This window comes from Bubalus bubalis, chromosome 10 (assembly GCF_019923935.1).
Source record: "Bubalus bubalis isolate 160015118507 breed Murrah chromosome 10, NDDB_SH_1, whole genome shotgun sequence".
NCBI classification, from domain to species: domain Eukaryota; kingdom Metazoa; phylum Chordata; class Mammalia; order Artiodactyla; family Bovidae; genus Bubalus; species Bubalus bubalis.
Genome location: NC_059166.1, coordinates 29,650,552 through 29,670,925, shown reverse-complemented (window position 1 = coordinate 29,670,925; position 20,374 = coordinate 29,650,552). Strand labels below are relative to the sequence as shown.

The following is a 20,374-nucleotide window of genomic DNA, read 5'->3' as shown; positions in this document are numbered from 1 at the left end:
AGGTATTAATTTTCATGAAACAACTATAGTATTGATCCTCCTTAAGCAGTTAAAATGAGATATTGACAATTCCCTTAATAGACAATCTGGTCCAAGGGGGCAACTAAACATTACAGATATTTGTGCTGCCTTGTTCCTCCACAAGCAGAAATCACTATTTAGTTCCTAATGATGGGTGCCAGGTAGAAATCAGGCACATATTGTTACATCCTGAAATGTTCTATGAAATCTTCCATTTTTTTTTTTCATATGATGGCATAGTTTGAACTAAAACAGTAACAACAACAAAATACCCATTCTCAGGCCAAACAGAATATGCGGGCAGAATTCAGCTTTAGGCCCACCCCCATGTCCTCTAATCTAGACTATGGGGGAAAAAAAATGTATGGACTAATTTCCAGCTAAGAGTAGCCAATTTCCTTATTTTTTTCAAACGCTCTGTCTTCCTTGGGCGGGGGGGGGGGCGGGGGGGGTGGTGGAATGGTGAAGAAGGAAGCTTAATAATAAACACTTTTAATGCAAAAATTCCCAGTGGCAATATTGTCTCTGTTGTAGCAATTACAGAAATCTTTAGTAATCAGGGGTTTCCTTTAACTAGGGTCATTTTATCAGTCTCTGTAACTCTATATCCAGGTGTGATAATCAAAATATTTAAAAACTGATGAGGCTAGTAGGTAACACTCTTTAACCCCTTTAGCTCTGGAGGGTCTGGGGAAGCACAGCTTGGGGAAGCACAGCTTGGGGAAGTGGATATTTACCAACTCATATGGAAATATTCCAGCATTTTGAATAACTAGCAGAGCACTTCAGTTGAATGTTAACTTTGATAGTATCAGAGCTTCAATTTAACATCACCTTTAAGGCCTGTGCTGTAGGGCTGAGAAAGCTCAAACAATCTAGTAAGGGTGTACACTCTCTAAAGACTAGACTGTAAAAGCCTCTAATAATTTGATAAGAATGCTTTCTACTTTGATAATAAAGCATAATTGAATTTAACAAACAGCAGAAAAATTATACTAACTAAATTACTTAGATCTCTCAAATTAGGGAAGTTCAAATGCAGATTTCTATTCTCATTAAAAGACAGAGCCTTCTCACTGCGCTACTGAGTGTTCTGCCTAACTTAAGAAAAATTGCTTCCTGAACCACATGGGAGCCTCTGGATGAACCAGATTTTTCTTCCAGGCTGACCTCAACAGTTAAACCAGAACTGGGTCACAGTTCTTTTGATAAGGGGGCAGAGACATGGAACCCGCACATTTAGTGCTGTCCTCCTCGTCCTTTTAGTCTAGCTTGGCATCAGGTTTTACAGACCTGTACCATGATTCAGGGGGCAATTTCCTGGCTCCAGCTAGTCACTGTTTGCGGAACTTTCCCTGACCCTTGACCTCACCCAAAGGCAGAGCGGACGGAGTCAGGAGTAATCTAAGGAAGGCCATCCATGAAGGAGAGAACTGAAGATGCAGCCCAGCAACAACATACATTGGGAGCTGGCGATCTCTGCTCCAACCCCTCTTCTTTGTGATTAACCTGCCAGTTATGAAGTCAGGCCCTTCACCTCTCAGGGACTCTGCCATCCAGTCGAGCCATCCAAATTGTTCCCAGTTCTAAGATCCGATTACTTCAGACTATTCAATCAGATACCGTCACGTGTCAGATACTAGCTGACACAGTACTGTCATTCCACAGAAGTGTGGATAGAATACTGGTCGGTTTATCCCCGCTCCCAACATTGCCCCAATTTTAGCTACGGAATCAATAAGCTAGGTTTAACTGAAAATTACTGTGAAATCCCGATTATGGTTTGTCTTAGATCCATGTTCACAAAAATATAAAATTCAAGTGCTAAGTGGCCAATTCCAAAGAAAAGAGGAGTAGACAACTGCTAAGAATAGTACGCTATATTTTACACTAAGAGAATTGGCTTGAAAATAAAGGCTACTTATGAAAGGAGCTTCAATTCATAATACTTTTCCCTAACATATAAAAGGCCCATCTAATACCAATGATTTAGGCAAACTAGGTTAAAAAAAAAGATTTAGGTTAAAAGGCAAGAATTGGAAGTTGTTCAAACATTTACTGCTTTAAGAGATTAATTCTAACATCAACACATTATATTATACATTACAATGACACCGTAACTTTTATACAATACAAAATATACAAATACACATGCACACATATAGAACATGCACGCATTACAATCTTTTTTAAAGACTATAAACACTTCAAAACCAATCAGTTTCTTAATAAAGCACTCAAAAAAACCACAATTTGTTACTTTTAAAGAGTGTTTTTATATTGCACAATAATTCTTTGGTTTGTCAAATTTAAAATTGTTTTAGTTATGTAAAACAAGTAGCTTATCTTAAAAGCTTGATTTTTCATTCTATGATATATAAATATGTAGAATGAAACTTTAATTTTATAAGTAACTCAGCATTCATGTACTGTAAATCCATGGGATGAATAAAACTCAAAATTCAAATGTTAACTGGAGGACTATGAATATTGAAATTTTTAGGAGGTTTACATAATGATATTCTTAAAGTTGGGCCATATCCCTTTAAATGAACGGACACCAAAAAAACCAGTCACACACACAAGAAATGCAGTAAGAAAGGTTTGGTTAAAGGTAAAATAAGTTAGCAAAATGAAATCTGCCAACATGAATCATTTAAAAAGATTTTTTAGAACGTTAATGCCTGGAATTCCCCAAGTACAGATGAAAAGTCAAAGACAATCTGATTGAAATGAAATAAATGTTCATAACAGATTATTAGCATGTTGGTGGATAAGTGGGTGATTTCTGGAGCTGTAAACTCCTGTACTAAAAACTTGAGAGAAGCACCGCTTTTCATCACTGCTAAATGCAATCATTCAGCCAAGTTCTAAAATGAGAAATGTTCTTGTCGCAAGGAAAATGCTGCTCAGACGTTTATTGCTTTTTTACTCTGAAGTTTTTTTCTTCCTATTTAAGAAACGTAGGGAAAGCAACTTCAGATGCTTATTCTTAGCTGTAAACATCCAGAAAATAAAAGCATTAAGGAAATAACAGAACACTTTTTTTTGTTTTCCTTTTGACTGTACCTCTATCTGGAGAATTTAGTAAAGTTGCAGATGAAGAGGAGAGCCGCTTGCTAATGACGGGATCAACATGTTTCGAAAGATTCATGGTGGAAACTGACCGCCTGTCTGGATCTAAAACAAATGGAGATAATGCTAATTGACAGCCAGCATGCAGGATTGCAATTTCCTAGTTCACTGATGGAAGGAAAAACTAGGATTGGATGCTTTCAGCTCTATGGCTAGATCTTTACTATAGCACAGTTTTCTAAGTGGACATTTTAAGGTAACTTAAAGGCTAGAGATAATACTCATTTTTCTTACAGGAAAATAAAAATATTAAAGAACTATTCAATTCACCAGTTTGTCAGCCAGGGAAATTCAAGCATATGGTTACAATACAACAAACGGAGGAAGACCAAAGGAAAACCAGTGGCGGGCAACGAAAATGACGAAGGCAGCCCACGAAGCAAAAGCGGGTCTACAGGAGAGAATGCCTTCATCATTTCCCAAAGGAGAAACGATGGGGCAGTAATAGTGCTGGCGAGACAGAATGCAAACACCAGGGTCTGTGCATCTGCTGATACTTTTGCTTGTAGAGTCATTTTACAAAGGGCACTAAACTGCACTATAGAAAAACATTAAGCAGAAACAAAAAAAAGCAACACTGCAGGTGCGGAAAGGGTGGCCCCTAGAGCATTTCTTTTTAAAAAATCTACTAATGACCACCCCTGTGTGCCTAGATCACAGAGATGAGTGTGGTTTATAGACACATTATAGAATCAGCCCACAAACTTGCCAAACAATATTGGTGGCCGTGCAAAGACAATCAGAATTAAGTTTATTAATAACATTCTTATTGCTGCTGGGTAATTTTAGAGTAATTCTTCAAGTTAGAAGAGAAAGAATAGCTGTATAAAAGGGAAAAATCAACTCTGATGATTTGCTCTCTGAGCAGTGGACCAAGCTGTAACCATGCGCACTACTGTACATCACATTCCCTGAACACAAGTACATATAATGAAAGTCTAAAAACCCTCATTATTTTATTTATTTAGGATGCAGGGAGTTGTTCTGATCTATATTAGCCAAAGTTAAAAGACTCTTGATGTATTTTATTTTCTATGGTCAGCTTCTTCTAAAACTGAACACAAACCAAAATATTCCTTGTGGGAGAGACCTTCAAACCCTGTTCCCACATGTCTAAACTAACCCTGGGAGTAAATATATTAGACTTTCTTCCCCAGAAAAACCACTTGTGGCTATTATTTACAGTGTACAGGGGATAAGCACGTCTTCCACCAACATCAGATATTCCTGTCTTCTACAGGGACTCATCTTTACAGTTGAAGCAATTAAAAAATTTTTAATTTACTGAAGTATCATTGATTTATGTGAAGTGATTTAATCATCAAAAGAAAAAACCAAACATCATTTCTGTGACTCAAATTCACACTTAATGGATGGGCTCTTAAGGGAATCCTAACAAAGAAAAGACTTAGGGTAAAATGTCAAAAGAAACAATGACAAAATGTGAGGTTTAAGGACACAAAGAAGGATAAGGAAAGTTATTTCCAGGACATTTCATAGCAATACATTGTCTGATATTGCTTTATATGTTCAGCTTCAGTTGGGGGGAAATTGTGTCTATATGCAGGCCTATCACACATAATTAAATTTATGGAGATAAAATATGTATTTATTATATTACTTAACAAATAAGAATCTTTATTTTCCCTCTCTGAACAAAACACAAATTCACAAAAGGATTTGTGAAGAACTGGATTAAAAAGTATAGTCTTTACAAAGCAGGGCTAGCTGATGTGGGAACAGTCAGACAACACATTGATTTGATCTAGATTAAAGTTAATTTCCAGGATTTGTTTGTTGTATCTACCACAAGTTAGCATTGTTGTGAAGTAAGGAGTAGGCAAAATGAGCAAGACCTGGTTACTGCTCTTGAGATCTCGGCAAATTATTCTGACCATTGAGAATTTTGGTATATTCTCATTATTTTTGAACTTCTCTATTATAGGAGCAATTTTATCCAATTCACAGCCCTAATAAAAAATGATTTATCCAACAGCTCACAAATACAATTGAGTGGCAATAACAGAGGTCGTATATTGAACTCTAAGCATGGAAGCAAGAAGTAAAGCTAAGTAACTTGACATCCCCTCAGAAATGTTGGAGGGAATTCCCTGGGAGGCCAGTGGTTAGGGCTCCCAGCTTCCACTGCAGTGGGTATGGATTTGATCCCTGGTCGGGGGAACTAAGATACTGCATGTCACACACTGCAGCTAAAAAAAGAAAAGCTTGAAAGTCTGCACAGGTTTACCTGTTTAACAGGCACATGTAAAACATGAAGCCACACAAGAGAGAAATAAGTAAGGTTATAAAAGCATATACCATGATGGCTTTTTTGCATGGAACAAATATGCAAAATTATACCTAGAATGAAATATCACATGTAAATAATCCTTATGACCACAGATTTGATGTGCTCCACTGCAAATACAACTGGGTCATGAAGAGCCAAGAGGGAAAAAACAAATTTGGTTCACTGCATAGGAAAGAAAGGTGTAGCAATATGCTTTTAGATTTTTTTAAATGATGAGGTTATAGAAGATACACTGAATGTTAGGAATGAAAGGGAATAGAGAAAACAAACAAAAATCCATAGTTACTTATATGAAAACTGAAAGGGACAATAGCTGTGCTGATGGAGGCAGAGTGAAATAAAGCCAAACTGGATGTACTTTGACCTCAGGTGATTTATCAGTGAAAAAACATTTTCTTTAAGGTTTTATCCAAAATGATCATTTCAAGAGAAAGTAAGCAGATCACCGGTAATTACTTTATTTCAATACCTTTAAGTCACCCGAGTTATATTATCAACACTTGAGAAACACTGTGCCATGTCCCAGATCTAGGTCTATGCAGTAGGATATTAAGCATGCGTTATGAGTAAGGTGGCAATGGTGCAGCTATTGATGAACTGGCCCCAGTCTGAGGTGCTAGCTACAGGTCAGGCAATCAGCAAATCACAAGGAGGTCAGTACCAGGTTTTCTAGTACCACCAAAAGTTGTGAAGTGGTGGTCCAGGCCTGCTAAATCGAGAAAGGTGAATGATGATTCAACAAAACCACCTGGGGACAGAATGTAAGACAATGATTTTCCAAAGTAAAAAAAAAAAAAAAAAAATCTTATTAGACTCACACATATGAAACTGACACACTACATAAAATTCAAGGTGCATTGAATTTACAGTACAAAAATAAAGTCTTTCATTAAGTCCAAATTTTAGGATTTTTAGTCAATTTAAGTACAAGGAATCACTTGGACATTCACTACTATTTCTAGCTTCAGAAATCTGCACTTCCTCTTGCAGAGCCTTTGTGTTGCATATACTTTAGGATCAGAATACATAAGCTCATAGGATTGATTCTGAACTGCAACAGTGCTAGGATTCTCGCAGAAAAAAAGGCAAAACTGGTTAACCCATTCTGTAATCTTGAAACCCCTATGCAAATAAATTACCAAAATAATGTAGAACTGAAAATAGTTGCTGAGAAAAATTGCACAGATCTCTGTTTCTTTCAAGAACTTTGTAACAAATGAGAAAAGCAGGGAGGGAGGGAACCTTATCTTCTTATCTCCATCACCCTCTTATCCTCAAACAGTAGAAGCATCATTTCATTGTAGCTTAATTATTTATGCAGGTTTTTCAAAACAAATAGAGTAAAAAAGTAACTGTGACTTTAACTGTGATTTAAAAAATAATGATTTTGGAAAGAGGCTTCTCCATTTACCTGTGTTGTGGATGCTTGGGCTCCCATGGAGAACACCTCCCCATGACCACCGGTTTTGTTTCTGTTTTGGCTTCTGGCTCCTCTCCATTGTACGTCGCACAACAGCTTCATGACGTTCCTTTAAATGGAACAGAGGAGCTGATGATTAGATTCTACCTGGTTGTTGGAGGATTCTTCAACTTAAGGCAGAGTGGGGTGAGAGGTACTACTTAAATTTCAACCTTAATACTCCTAATACTCAGAAGATTCCTAAGCTCTACACTTTAAGGTGAGAGTAGTACTATCAACATGGGGGTGGGTGGGTGGTAATTATTAGGTTCCAGCTGATAAAGCCCTTGGCATACAGCAGGTACTTAAAAAAAGGACTATTACTATTACCACTGACTTCCCAGGTGGCACTAGCAGTAAAGAACCTGCCTACAAATGCAGGAGTCGTGAGACGCAGGTTCCATCCCTGGGTCGGGAAGATCTGCTGGAGGAGGGCGTGGTAACCCACTCCATATTCTTGCCTGGAGACTCCCATGGACAGTGGAGCCTGGTGGGCTACAGCCCATAGGGTCACAAAGAGTCAGACATGACTGAAGCATCTTAGCACACTGCAGGGAGTGTGATGCTTTTCCATCAACTCACATAAGCCCATAGCACAGGTCTTAGTTTAATCAGACGTGTAACACATGTGGTTCTGTATTTAAAAACAGAATCTAGAATCTGAAGATGTGGGTAATCCCAACCCACAATTTAATGGACTGTATGACTTTGTGTGACTTAGCTATTCTGAGTCTAAAGCTTCATTTCCATAGAAAGTGGTAACACTCAAAGGTTGAGTAAGACTTAAATGAGATAACTGATGTGGAAATATTTATAAATGGTAAAGCCCTACAGAAATCCAGTTGCTGGGATTAACACTTCAGCATGCATGAAGTAAGCATAAATAAGTTATAGGTCCAGACCGGAGAAATGAGTTTTTAAAGGTCTTGTGGAAACAATGACAATCACGTCATTCTCAACCTGATTTCCACACCACAACCTCCCTAGAAACTATGAAAGTCAAAGTTGCTGAGTCATGTCTGACTGTGACCCCATGGACTATAGCCGGCCAGGCTCCTCTGTCCATGGAATTTTCCGGCCAAAATACTGGAGCGGGTAGCCGTTCCCTTCTCCAGCGGATCTTCCTGACCCAGGGATTGAACCCACATCTCCCGCATTGCAGGTGGATTCTTTACTGTCTGAGCCACCAGGGAAGCCCCTAGAAACTATGACTGCTGGTAAATCTGCTGCCTCAGACATTCTGGCTGTGCATCCTGGCGCCTCAGTGGGAAGCTTCACAGTTAATGTGCTGTTTCTGAAACAGACGTGCCTCCCATGTGTCCCCAGGGCAGCATCTCACCTTGTCCTCCTCGAGCCTCTGCCGTCGCTTCTCCTCCACGGCAGCCCTCCTCCGTTCCTCCTTCAGCCTCTGCTCTTCTAGCTTCTTCTTCCGCTCCTCCAGGTGCTTCTCGTAGTGTTGCCTGGCCCGCTCTTTTCTCTCTAACCAGACGATTTCTCTAGCAGCTTCAGGAGGAAAAACAAGGGAAACCAAACACAGGCAAATTTAAAACCTTAACAGTTGGGGATGTAGAAGTGACCCACATTTAACAAACATGGATGGGGTCTTTGGTTTTTATTAACCAACCATGGCCTGTGCTTTCCTCAAATTTTCAGGGAAAAAAATACTACTGTTGATTTTGAGCATAATTTAATATGCAAACAATGAGGCAGAAGAAGATGCACTTAATTCTACTCTTTGGGAACTGGAACAGCCCTCCAGTTTGGTATATTATTACTGCAGAAGAAGGCATGCATCACATACTCTAGCCTCAAAGCTGATAGCGATATGATACTCTCAAACTCAGCAGCACCATCTGTCTCTCTCTCATTAAAATATGTGATATCCTTCAGATCGAAAGCCTGTGACTTCCTTTCAACATAGCATTGGTTCTACAAATGTTAAAAGGATTTGGAAGAGTGGATATGTGTATATGTAAAACTGATCGACTTTACCATTCAGCAGAAACTAAAACAACATTGTATATCAACTATATTCCAATCCCCAAGTGGCACTAGTGGTAAAAAAAAAAAACAAAACCCGCCTGCCAATGCAGGAAACATAAGAAATGTGGATTTAGTCCCTGGGTTGGGAAGATCCCCAGGAGGATGGCATGGCAACCCACTCTAGTATTCTTGCCTGGAGAATTCCATGGACAGAGGAGCCTGGCGGGCTACCGTCCACAGGGTTGCAGAGTCAGACACGACTGAAGTGACTTAGCAACAGTTCAGTTCAGTTCAGTCGCTCAGTCGTGTCCGACTCTTTGCGACCCCATGAATCGCAGCACACCAGGCCTCCCTGTCCATCACCAACTCCCGGAGTCCATCCAAACCCATGTCCATTGAGTCGGTGATGCCATCCAACCATCTCATCCTCTGTTGTCCCCTTCTCCTCCTGCCCTCAGTCTTTCCCTTCTTCAGGGTCTTTTCAAATGAGTCAGCTCTTTGCATCAGGCAGCCAAAGTATTGGAGTTTCAGCTTCAACATCAGTCCTTCCAATGAACACCCAGGACTGATCTCCTTTAGAATGGACTGGTTGGATCTCCTTGCAGTCCAAGGGACTCTCAAGAGTCTTCTCCAACACCACAGTTCAAAAGCATCAATTCTTCAGCACTCAGCTTTCTTTACAGTCCAACTCTTACATCCATACATGACTAATGGAAAAACCACAGCCTTGACTAGACAGACCTTTGTTGACAAAGTGATGTCTCTGCTTTTTAATATGCTGTCTAGCATATACACCAATAAAAATTAATTAAAAAAAAAAAGATTTGGGAGAAAATTCCAAGGAGCACATGTATACCTGTGGCAGATTTGTTTTGATGTTTGGCAAAACTAATACAGTGTTTCAGGTTTAAAAAAAATAAAAAATAAAAAAAAAAAGATACGCCTCATGGGCATATCGCACTGAGTCAGCAAAAGGATGTGAGGGATCAAAGGAGCAGCCAACCTGGTCTCTGAATTGCTCCTAATCTATTTAGGCAAGACATTATTATCACAGAGTGAAAATATACAGCTCAAAAAATATTGTTTAATGGATGGACCTAGGGAGTGTCATACTGAGTGAAGTGAATCAGACAGAGAAGGAGAAGTATCATATAACATCCCTTAGATGTGGAATCGAAAAAGAAATGATACGAATGAACTTACAAAACAGAAAGAGACTCACAGACTTAGAAAATGAACTTACAGTTGCCGGGGGCAGGGATAGTTAGGGAGGTTGGGAAGGTCATGTGCACACTGCTGTATTCAGAATGGATAACCAACAAGGACCTATTGTATAGCACATGGAACTCTTCTCAATGTTCTGTGCCAGCCTGGATGGAAGAGGGGTTTGGGGATAGAATGGATACATGTGTATGGATGGCTGAGTCCCTTTGCTGTTCACCTGAAACTACCACTACATTGTTAACTGGCTATACCTCAATGCAAAGTAAAGTTTACAGTCTGAAAAAAAAAAAAAATCTATATGACCTTAAAAAAATATCATTTAATGATGGAATGCTTCCTTTCTTCTTTACATATACATGTACTTTCCTCATTTCCGGGCACAAAACTTTTTTTTTTTTTTTAATATGATGCTTCCTTCAGCCATGATAGCTAAACACATTTTTAATGTTAGTTGTTAATACTGTACGCAAAAATATCCAAACAAAGTATAGAGCATAAACCTGGAGGGCACTACATGGTATATACATTAAAATGTTGCTTTTTAAGAGAAAAACAATGAAGTTCAGAACATTTAGCTTCCTCTAGATATTTAATATGAGAGATTCTGTATTCCTGCTACCATTCAGTCTTTTCAGAGCTATTCACTTCAGGAGACAAAGCCACTGAAAGGGATGTGAGCTGACTTGCCTTTCAGGGGAAGAAAAGGAGGAGGACAAACGCACGGGGAGCTTGTTCTCTGACATCACTCAGGGTGGCTCACAGAGATCTGGGTTTCCCCAGCAGCCCTGCTGTTAACACATGGTGAGACCTGGACACTTGCATTTGGATTTCCGTTTTCTCTGGCTTGAAACATGAAGAAACTGATCTTTAAGGTTCCTTCCTTCCAATGTTCAAATCTCATGGTTTTAAAGAAATTCTCAGGCTCAAGTTAGACATTTACTCTGAGCAAAAGCACACAGCATGAAGGAATGGCTACCCACTCCAGTATTCTTGCCTGGAGAATTTCATGGACAGAGGAACCTGGCGGACTGCAGTTCACAGGGTTGCAAAGAGCATGACTGAGCACACACACACTCAATAACTATTTACTGAATGATTAAATAAATAAAAAAATACTCTGAGAACATATGTTAAAAGTAACATGGACAGCATTATTCACAAAAACCAAGTCATGGAAGCAACGTAAGTGTCTGTATCAATAGATGAGTGGATAAAGAAGATGTGGTAAACACAGGCCATGGGATATCACTCAGCCATAAAAAATCATGAAATCTTGCCACTGTGACAACACAGATGAACCTAGAGAATATTATGCTAAGTGAAATAAGTCCTACCTCAACCTGGCCCCTTCATTCTCCCTAGAGACCTTTGGCCTTACTGTACCTTTCAAACAAACCATACCTCCCCCATCTCTTTGCTCCCGAGGTTGTGGTTGTTGAGAAAGTTGCTATCCTTGTTTCCGTCCAAACAGTCATCCTTTAAGGCAGTAGTTTCATAAAAGCACAGATTTCTGGATTCTAACCCTCGTTCATTTTTACCACTCCCAGGATGAGGCCTAGCAATCTGCATTTTAAACAAACCTCCTAGGTTATTTTGATCCCAGGTGATCCATGATGGCATATGGAGGACCGCTCTTAACTTCTCCAGAAGTTTCATCTCTTCAGGGCTCAACACAGGTCTTATGACATCTACCACAAACTTAAGCATTTCTTATATTCTGATTTCTGTGTAGCAAGTGACTATTTCCCTTCCTTTTCCTCCCATTCACTCTAGTGTTTTTCAGGGCTTCCCCAGTGGCTCAGCTGGTAAAGAACCTGCCTGCCAATGCAGGAGATGAAAGAGACACAGGTCCGATCCCTGGGTCGGAAGACCCCCTGGAAAAGGAAATGGCAACCCACTCCAGTATTCTTGCCTGGAAAATTCCATGGACAGAGGAACCTGGTGAGTTACAGTCCATGGGATCTCAAAGAGTCAGACACCACTGAGTGCACATACACAGATACTGTTTTTCACAACTTGTGTATAAGCAAGGGCCTTAATAATTACTTCCTGATTCATTGCGAACAATTGTACTTCTTGACTCATTCACCCTTAACTGTGTGGTCTTAGGCAAATTACTTAACTTCCTTACTCCTCACTTCTGTCAGGGTAAATTGTGGCTAAATATGGGACCTTCTCATAGAGTTTACTGTGAGGATTAAAAGAAGCATTACACCTAACACAGTTAGAATAGTTCTCAGCACTTGGCAAGCATTCAATAAATATTAGCCATTATTGCCAAATTTGTCACCATAATTTCAATTCAGAAAATTCAAGGTAGTTCTTAAGCTTGTGCTATCAAACAAAACAGAGCTAGATATTATAACAATAACAATTAGTTTTATCCCAAATAATCTTTTAAATGAAGAGCATTTCTTCATCAAACTCTTAACTTCCACTTCTATTTTCTACCAGGAAGTGGAGATCCTATTGCAGTGCCTTCTTGAATAATTGTCATCTTTACACAGTCATACAGAGAACAGGCAAATAATGGTGAAATAGCAAACAATGGTTTCATATTATTGCAGAGAATGGTGGTGAGCACCAGGATTATTACCAAGTACAGATCCTGTGACCCTTTAAACAGAAGGATAATGCATAAAAGATTTCAATATTTTAGTAAGAACTGAAAGCTAACTTATCCTAAGAGGTTTAGTTACTTAAAATATTCCCTGTGGATGATATATAATATCAAAGTTTTGTATTTTCTCATTAAGAAATGAGGCTTCTGAGCATAAGAAAAAGAAATCAACACTTGCTATGGCCTGAATTGTGTCCCCTCTCCCAGCAATTTGTACATTGAATCTCTACTGCCCAAAGTGACTGTATCTGGAGCTAGGGCCTTCAGGAGATGGTCATGATTATATGAGGTCATAAGGGTAGGGACCTAATCCAACAGGATTCAGTTCAGTTCAGTCACTCAGTTGTGTCCGACTCTTTGCGACCCCATGAATAGCAGCACCAAATTCCTCCTTATCCGTCACCAACTCCCGGAGTTTACTCAAACTCACGTCCATCCAGTCGGTGATGCCATCCAACCATCTCATCCTCTGTCATCCCCTTCTCCTCCCACCTACAATCTTTCCCAGCATCAGGGTCTTTTCAAATGATTACTCCCTTATAAAAAGAGACACCAGGGAGCTCTCTCCCCTCTCTTTTCATGCTCAGAAGACAGACCAGGTGAGAACAAAGCAGCCATCCATGAGCCAGGAAGAGAGCTCTCATCAGGAATGGAAGCCTACCAGAGCCTTGATCGTAAACTTTCCAGCCTCTGGAATTGTTAAGAAAAAACAATTTGTTGTTTAAGCCATGCACTCTATGGTAGTCTGCTATGGCAGTATGAACAGACTATATAACAACTCATTCAGTATTTAAATCATTAACGATCACTAATTTCACAGAGCTCTATGAAAGAATAACATGTCCAAAAAGGACCTGTGATGAATATCATTAACCTTTGCTCTTGTGACGTTAGGATTTTCTCCTGGACTCTGAGATCATAATATAAAAATGAAATGAAAACCCACTGTGGCTCCTGGACATGAACAATCCAGTCCCATCCCTGAGCTGCTGCCACCAAGGTTATACTTCTGTGACCCTGTAACAGCTGGTCAGTGACACACAAAGGGGAAATCCACTGTCAACCTGGACTCTATTTAGAAACTTGACTCGTACTAAGAAACAGTGACTCCTGAACTAAAAGGAGTTTGAAGTGAAAGGTACTGGATAGAGAAGCAGCTCTGGCTTCACAGGAACCTGAGTCCACCCCCCTCCCACCACTCCCATTACAGAGGGACTCCTGTGGTCTTGTTTTCTCCAACCGTCTTCCTGCCAGAGTTGCCAGATGAGCCCATGGTAACATATAAAGTGTTCAGCGCAGTGCCGGGTACATAGCAGGGACTCAGTACATGTAACCTCTACACCTCCACACCACCAACCCTACCCCTACCATCGCAAGGGGAAAAAAGAAAGTTTAAAAGGAATAAAACTGAGCCTTTTAGTTAAGATTGAGACTTTTAGACCAGGCCAAAATCCGAAACGCCCAAGTTATGTTGAAGCCCGGCATGCTGCAGTCCATGGGGTCACAAAGAGCAGGACACAACTGAGCAACTGAACAACAACATGTTGTTTAAAAGAAACAAACCTAAAACAAAGTGTTAAAAAAAATCATAAAATAATGAATGAACAAAAGCTATCAGGCAAATGAAAACAAAATTGTAATAAATGTGGAATAATTCCATTTTGTCTGGCAGTAAAGATAAAATGAAATAATAATTAAAAAAAACCAAAGGAGATAAATAGCTCTCCCAGGATCACAGTGTCTAAAAGAGGAAGAGTTGAAATTATAATTCAGCTCTGACTGTAAAGCCTGTACTTTCAGTTACTATACAATACTTCCTCCAAATTCACAACTGCCCGCCTAAAATTTCCTCTTGAACTTCCTGGTCAGATCCATCACAAAACCTCACTCATTATCTCTACCTCAAACCAGAACCTGATCCGCCTTCTCCACTCTGAAAGCAGATACATGACCTCCCAATGGTTTACGAAGATCTCTTGGAGTCACCCTCAATTTCTCCTTCATGGATGCTCCAACCCAACTCAACACTTCCACAACTGACCTTCTCATTTTACATCAGAATTTAGTGTCTTCTCTCTCATCCTTCCGATTCGATTGGATTTAAGCCCTCATGTTTTTCTTACTCCTGGGGTTTAGTCTATTTCCTCTTTACAACCATCCTGCATGCTGTTCTCAGACACCCCCCTCCTCCTGCCACCGGCCCCACTCCCAAACAAAACCTAGTGTCATAGTCCTGCTTGAAGATCTGTTAGTTCCCCCTGTCCCCCAGTTCAGCTCCTTAGACTGACCATATGATCCTCTACATTTTTACGTGCTACCCCTGCCCCAAACACCTCTTCCCACCAGTCAGACTTAAGTCATCGTTCAAGTTCTAGGTCAAACGGCTCTTCCTCTGAAAAGCCTTCCCTGGCACCAGCGTCACTCCCACAGTTCCTCTGCGCTCCTACCTGTACGCCAGACGGCAGTCACTCTGCTCTTACATGTTTCTGAGTCTTTCCCCACATAAAACAATGACTAGTTTAGCAGATGATTAAAGTAAGGCTGATGAGGAATGAGCTAAGGAATTAAAGGGTTATATGACCTCCAAGCAAAGTGATTTACATTGAGCCTTAGTGTTAATTCAAAGCCTTCTCAACCAGTCATTTAAACTGTTTTCCACTCTCCTCTCATTTGAGTATTACGCTGGAGAACTGCCTGGTAACAAAGGTGACCTTGTAGGATACCCACAACACTGCGTCTCCTGCCTGAGGGGACTTCCTACTCTGCCTTCATCCCTGGACACAGTGGTGGACTAATGAGATTGAGCTGCTAGGGCAGAGCTGAGGTGCTTATACCTGTGAAAGACATTTTCTTTTGAGATAGGAGAGCAACACTGTGCCAGGACTTCTTATCGTCAGAGCTAGGCTCAATGGAGTGTTTAGCTAGGCCTCAGCTAAAGTCAATAAAGTTTTGCTAAAGCACACAAAGCAATGATTGTCCTCGGACTCTCACTGCCTTGACCCTAATCTACTTTTACTCCTCCAAAAATGTTGCCATCCTCTTCCCTCGCTGTCTTACTGAGCCCAGCCTACTAGACCAGGAAGCACAAACGCCCCTCTATCTCTGCCTCCCCGAAGCTCAGAAGCATTGGTTTCTCCAGTCCCAGGCATGTCAGTCAGTCTCTGGAGTCACTTGACCTGCCACCTCCACCTTTATCATCACAGTCGTCATGGTGAGCTGGGCTCAGCTCTTTATGCTGACATCAGGTGATTTATAGGCTTTACCTTCACAGCCATCTGGCGAGGGAGACACTGCTCTTAAACTTACAGAGAAGGGAAGTAACCTGCCTGAGGTCTCACAGTAAGTCAGTGGGGGGACTGGAATCCAAACTCTGGACTGTCTGACTCTACAAACAAACAAGGAACCATTATGCTAAAAGGCAGGATTGGGAATACCTCCCATGACTAAGGCTCCTCCTCTAGACTGGGAGAAAGTGGGCACCCAATGTGAAGATCCTGATTTTCTCACATCACTCTTGGCCTTCATCATCCGTTTACAAGACCCCTTACTTTTCAGGCTTTAAGACTGTCAGCTTTACAGGCAAAGTAAACTTGGGAGAAATAAATAATGGCTGCTTAGTCACAGTGATTCACCTGAGGTTAAAGCTTCAGCCTGTGAGTTATTGAATCCATTCCACAACAAGCGTTGATTCTTCCCAGTCCTGTGCCTGACTCCTGACGCAATGCTGCACTATGCGCTCGTGTCTGCATGCCTCCCACTCACGTGGACTCTGACCCTTGGCTGTTCACAGCCTGCCTGGCAGCCTTGCGAGATTTTGTACACTATTCATCAAGAGACAACTTTAGGAAACCAGAAGCCACAGGTGACCACAGATCTGTCAAAGTTTTATCCAGCATATATTTGGACTAGAAAGACTGCTTTCCCAAAGCCCAAAGCCTGGGTTTTTGGGGGGTGTGTGTGTGTACTGAGGACAGTTTTGTCAAAACCAATGACTTCCTTATATGTCTAGCAATGATAATGTGAAGTATGAAACCAGGGACAATTTCACTTGTGATTCTAATCAGAGTACAGCATCACTGGTTGTTTACTAATTAATTCTACTCTATCAACATTTTTGAGACGAACATTCTAAGCCAGATTGAAATGATCATGTATGTCTTGACCACACTCTTAGTAACACTGCTGCCCCTGAGTTGGCAACACGCTGAAACTGGGAGTGGGAAGAGAGGCAAAGCAGACAAGTTATGACTGGAGGGGCAAGAAAGTCTGGTGAATTTATCTGAGAAACAAGGCAAATATAATCTAATTGAACATCAAAATCTTTTTTGTATTATCTTATGGTTGTTTCTAATATATTACATTCTGACAGATATCTTGCACAGCTTTGAACTTAGCCACAAAACCCAATATGAATGAACTGAATGAGAGAGTTGAGAAATTTAATTTTTTTCTTCATGAGCTATAGGAGTCAATCATACAATTCACTGATAATCTTTCATGATTTTACAGACTCTCAAAAGCCTCTGATCCATCAGATCAGATCAGATCAGATCAGATCAGCTCAGTCGTGTCTGACTTTTTGCGACCCCATGAATCGCAGCACGCCAGGCCTCCCTGTCCATCACCAACTCCCGGAGTTCACTGAGACTCACGTCCATCAAGTCAGTGATGCCATCCAGCCATCTCATCCTCTGTCGTCCCCTTCTCCTCCTGCCCCCAATCCCTCCCAGCATCAGAGTCTTACCTCAAACTTAATCTGTATCACCTTCAAAAAGGGAAACCTTATATCTTCCTAAACACAGAAGACTACTTGCCTGCTCAATATTCCTCATATATTCCTTAGAATTTGTCAGCATACTGTAGGATTATTAGTTTCATAACATATACGAACACCAAGTAGTTTCAAGGTACAACCATTATATAGATTATCTTTGTGTCCTTGTTCATCTAACTGAGAAACTGCTTAAGAATGAGATTTTCATACTTGTTTGACTGGATTTATAAGGACAGATATTACCTGATAATTTGGTAATATCTAACTAATTTGCAGTATACCTGCGGCACATACATTGAAATGCACAGACTATTCGCTTACCATTCAACCAACAGCTGTTAGACATCAACTATGTGCCAGGCACTTTTCTAGGTACTAGGCTACAGAAGTTAAAAAAAAATGACATAAGTCCTTTCTTATAATAAGCTTATATTCCAGTGAAAGCAGACAAGACAATAAACAAGTAGAATATCAATATATACATGTTTAGATGTTGCAGATGACATGGAGAAAAACAGAGGTTGCTAGTTTGGGGAGCTGCAAATCTGAGGAAGATGGCCAGGGAAGGCATCACTAAAGAGATGGCATTTAAACAATACCTGAAGGAGGAGAGAAAATTATTTACATGCATCTCTCAGGCCAAATATTCCAGGTGGAGGGCATAGCAATGTAAGTTCTAGGAGGTTAGAAAATTGATCTTTCACTTCAATAGCCCCAGGATTTCTAGCTCAATAGTGACCCCACATCAAATACTAGGTGAATGAATACGTGAATTAAAATAGCAAGAAATAGCTTCTTAAAAAAGGAGGTGGTGGTAGTGGTGGTGGTATTACTTTACTAAAGTCAAAAATTTATATCACATAAATTTCACATGCTTTGATTCTTGCAGATGTTTTAGAAGACAGGTTAGTAACCAGGATCTATTCCAAGTTCTTACAGACTCTTAATGACTCCAAGGTTAACAAACGGTCAATGCCACAAACTATTTTCAAAAAGATGTCAGAATCTGCTCCAACACTTACCTTTAGCCTCTGGTTCTATGTCAAGTGGACAGTGACTGCAGCATGCGCGCTCCCTGCTTATACGTGGGAGCAGAAGGGCTCTTCCGCTACCTGAGAGCTGCGTATGTGCCCAGCTCTGAAACCTGAGAAAATCCACCACCTGAATCCAAAGCACAGGGACTGCTCTCTATTTAACAGCATTGCCATTTGTTGAAGAATGTAAACATGGACCTTGGTGACCCTGTACATAAACAGCTGATATGGCAGAAAGAAAAACAAGGGTCCATTAACTATCCCGTTTTTAAAGGTTCAGTTCCTTCCTTAAGCTAAATTATCCCATTGCATTTTTAAAAAAATAAAAGACAATGCATAAAATAACTTACATCAGCAACTATGGCAGGCTTACACAACAGAAAGTACAACCATTGTGTTAATTTGCTCCTAAACGGGATAATACAGAGTGAAGTGCTTAGAACTTTGCTTTGCCCATAGTCAGTGCTCAATTAACATGATTATTATTAATATTATTAGTATTTAATTAAAGGCTTGAGGATAGTCATAAAATTATGCATCTGTTTTATATTTAGCCCTATGTACTGGGATAAAAAGAATTAGAAAACTATGACCATATTCTTTAAAAGCTTGAAATATATACAACTAGAAAGTTCCATAAAGTCCCACTAGAAAAGTTCAATAACATATAAAATAGCTAAAACACGATAGTTACGCAAGGTACAATATATAGTAAGAAAATGAGAGTTTCCAAGAGGGAAAAGATCATAAAAACTAGGAAGGCTTCAAAAAGAAGGACTGGTACTGAATGTGACAGAGCTGGACCAAGTACATCAGTGAGACACTTTTGGGTAACTAAAATCTAAATTTATTTAAGTCTGCAGTAGGATGATAGCAGAAGCAGCAAATTTAAAGGCAAGGATCTGAGACCTCTGTTGAAGACAGAGGAGCACTGGACTGTGACTATGTGGGTTTAGCGACAGGCTGTGAGACAACCTCCACCTACAAGCCCGAGGCCACCGCTAGAGGACTAGGCTGAGTCCAGACTGACCAGTGGCACCTACAAGTGGCTCAACAGGCCAGCGTGGAGACTAGGCAGTGCACAGCACTGGACCACCAGGCAGAGAACATTTTATCCTGCGAAAGATTCAGTAGTTAAGGCTGGGAGTCAGAAAGATGCCAGTGCCTCCAGCAGCAGCAGAAAGTATAAAGGAAAAAAAAAAGACTGAAAAAATAATGCTGTGGGGGTGGGGAAGGGTGGAAGGCATATTGGTGCAACTGACTGGTACACAGCAATTACTCAGAGGAGTGAAAGTTGATGGACAACTTACTGTATAGAAGTTGAGTTTTAGACAATAGGAAAGCGTCTACTACCTTAAAGAGTGAGTTGGGAATGTGGAACCCATAATATCAACACAGGAGAGCAGAAATCATGAGAACAAATACTATTCTCCCCACCTAGCCCAGGAAAAAAACAAAATTAAAGCTTAGAAGAGAGATGGTAAAAAATATGCAGAAGTCAAGAGAGAAGTTTGAAGGAATGGCCTGAATTAGAGTCAGATGAAATAGACTAGTTGAGAACATTTCTTCATGAGAAAGCCTTTTAAAAAGGCAGAAAAATAAAGCTTTCAGAGTATATATGCCCAACCAAATGAACAGAACAGTCCCTCACTTCAAGAATTATGCCTGATTTTATGTGATAAATTGAAGGATAATGTAGAAACAGCAGGCCACATGACATAATCCTATCACAATGCATTAAAGCATGACTCAGAGATTTAACCCACAGAAAGTTATTAACAGACCCTCTGTTTGCAAAACAATACAGACATGA

At 40.2% G+C, this 20,374-nt stretch overlaps 1 protein-coding gene across 11 annotated transcripts in view; it reads right to left on the bottom strand.

The window, feature by feature from the left end:
- Positions 1–20,374, bottom strand: part of MAP7 (microtubule associated protein 7) — a 179,177-nt gene that overhangs the window by 27,798 nt on the left and 131,005 nt on the right. For 7 of the 11 annotated variants that reach the window (XM_044924186.2, XM_044924189.2, XM_044924183.2 and 4 more), the window contains exons 4-7: positions 8,266–8,429; positions 6,879–6,996; positions 6,129–6,215; positions 3,091–3,201 (exon numbers count right to left, since the gene is read on the bottom strand). In XM_044924186.2, coding sequence (XP_044780121.2) covers positions 3,091–3,201; positions 6,129–6,215; positions 6,879–6,996; positions 8,266–8,429 — 480 coding nt within the window. The remainder of the gene's footprint in view (positions 1–3,090; positions 3,202–6,128; positions 6,216–6,878; positions 6,997–8,265; positions 8,430–20,374) is intronic. The other 4 variants (XM_044924188.2, XM_044924190.2, XM_044924192.2 and 1 more) reach the window with 2 other exon arrangements.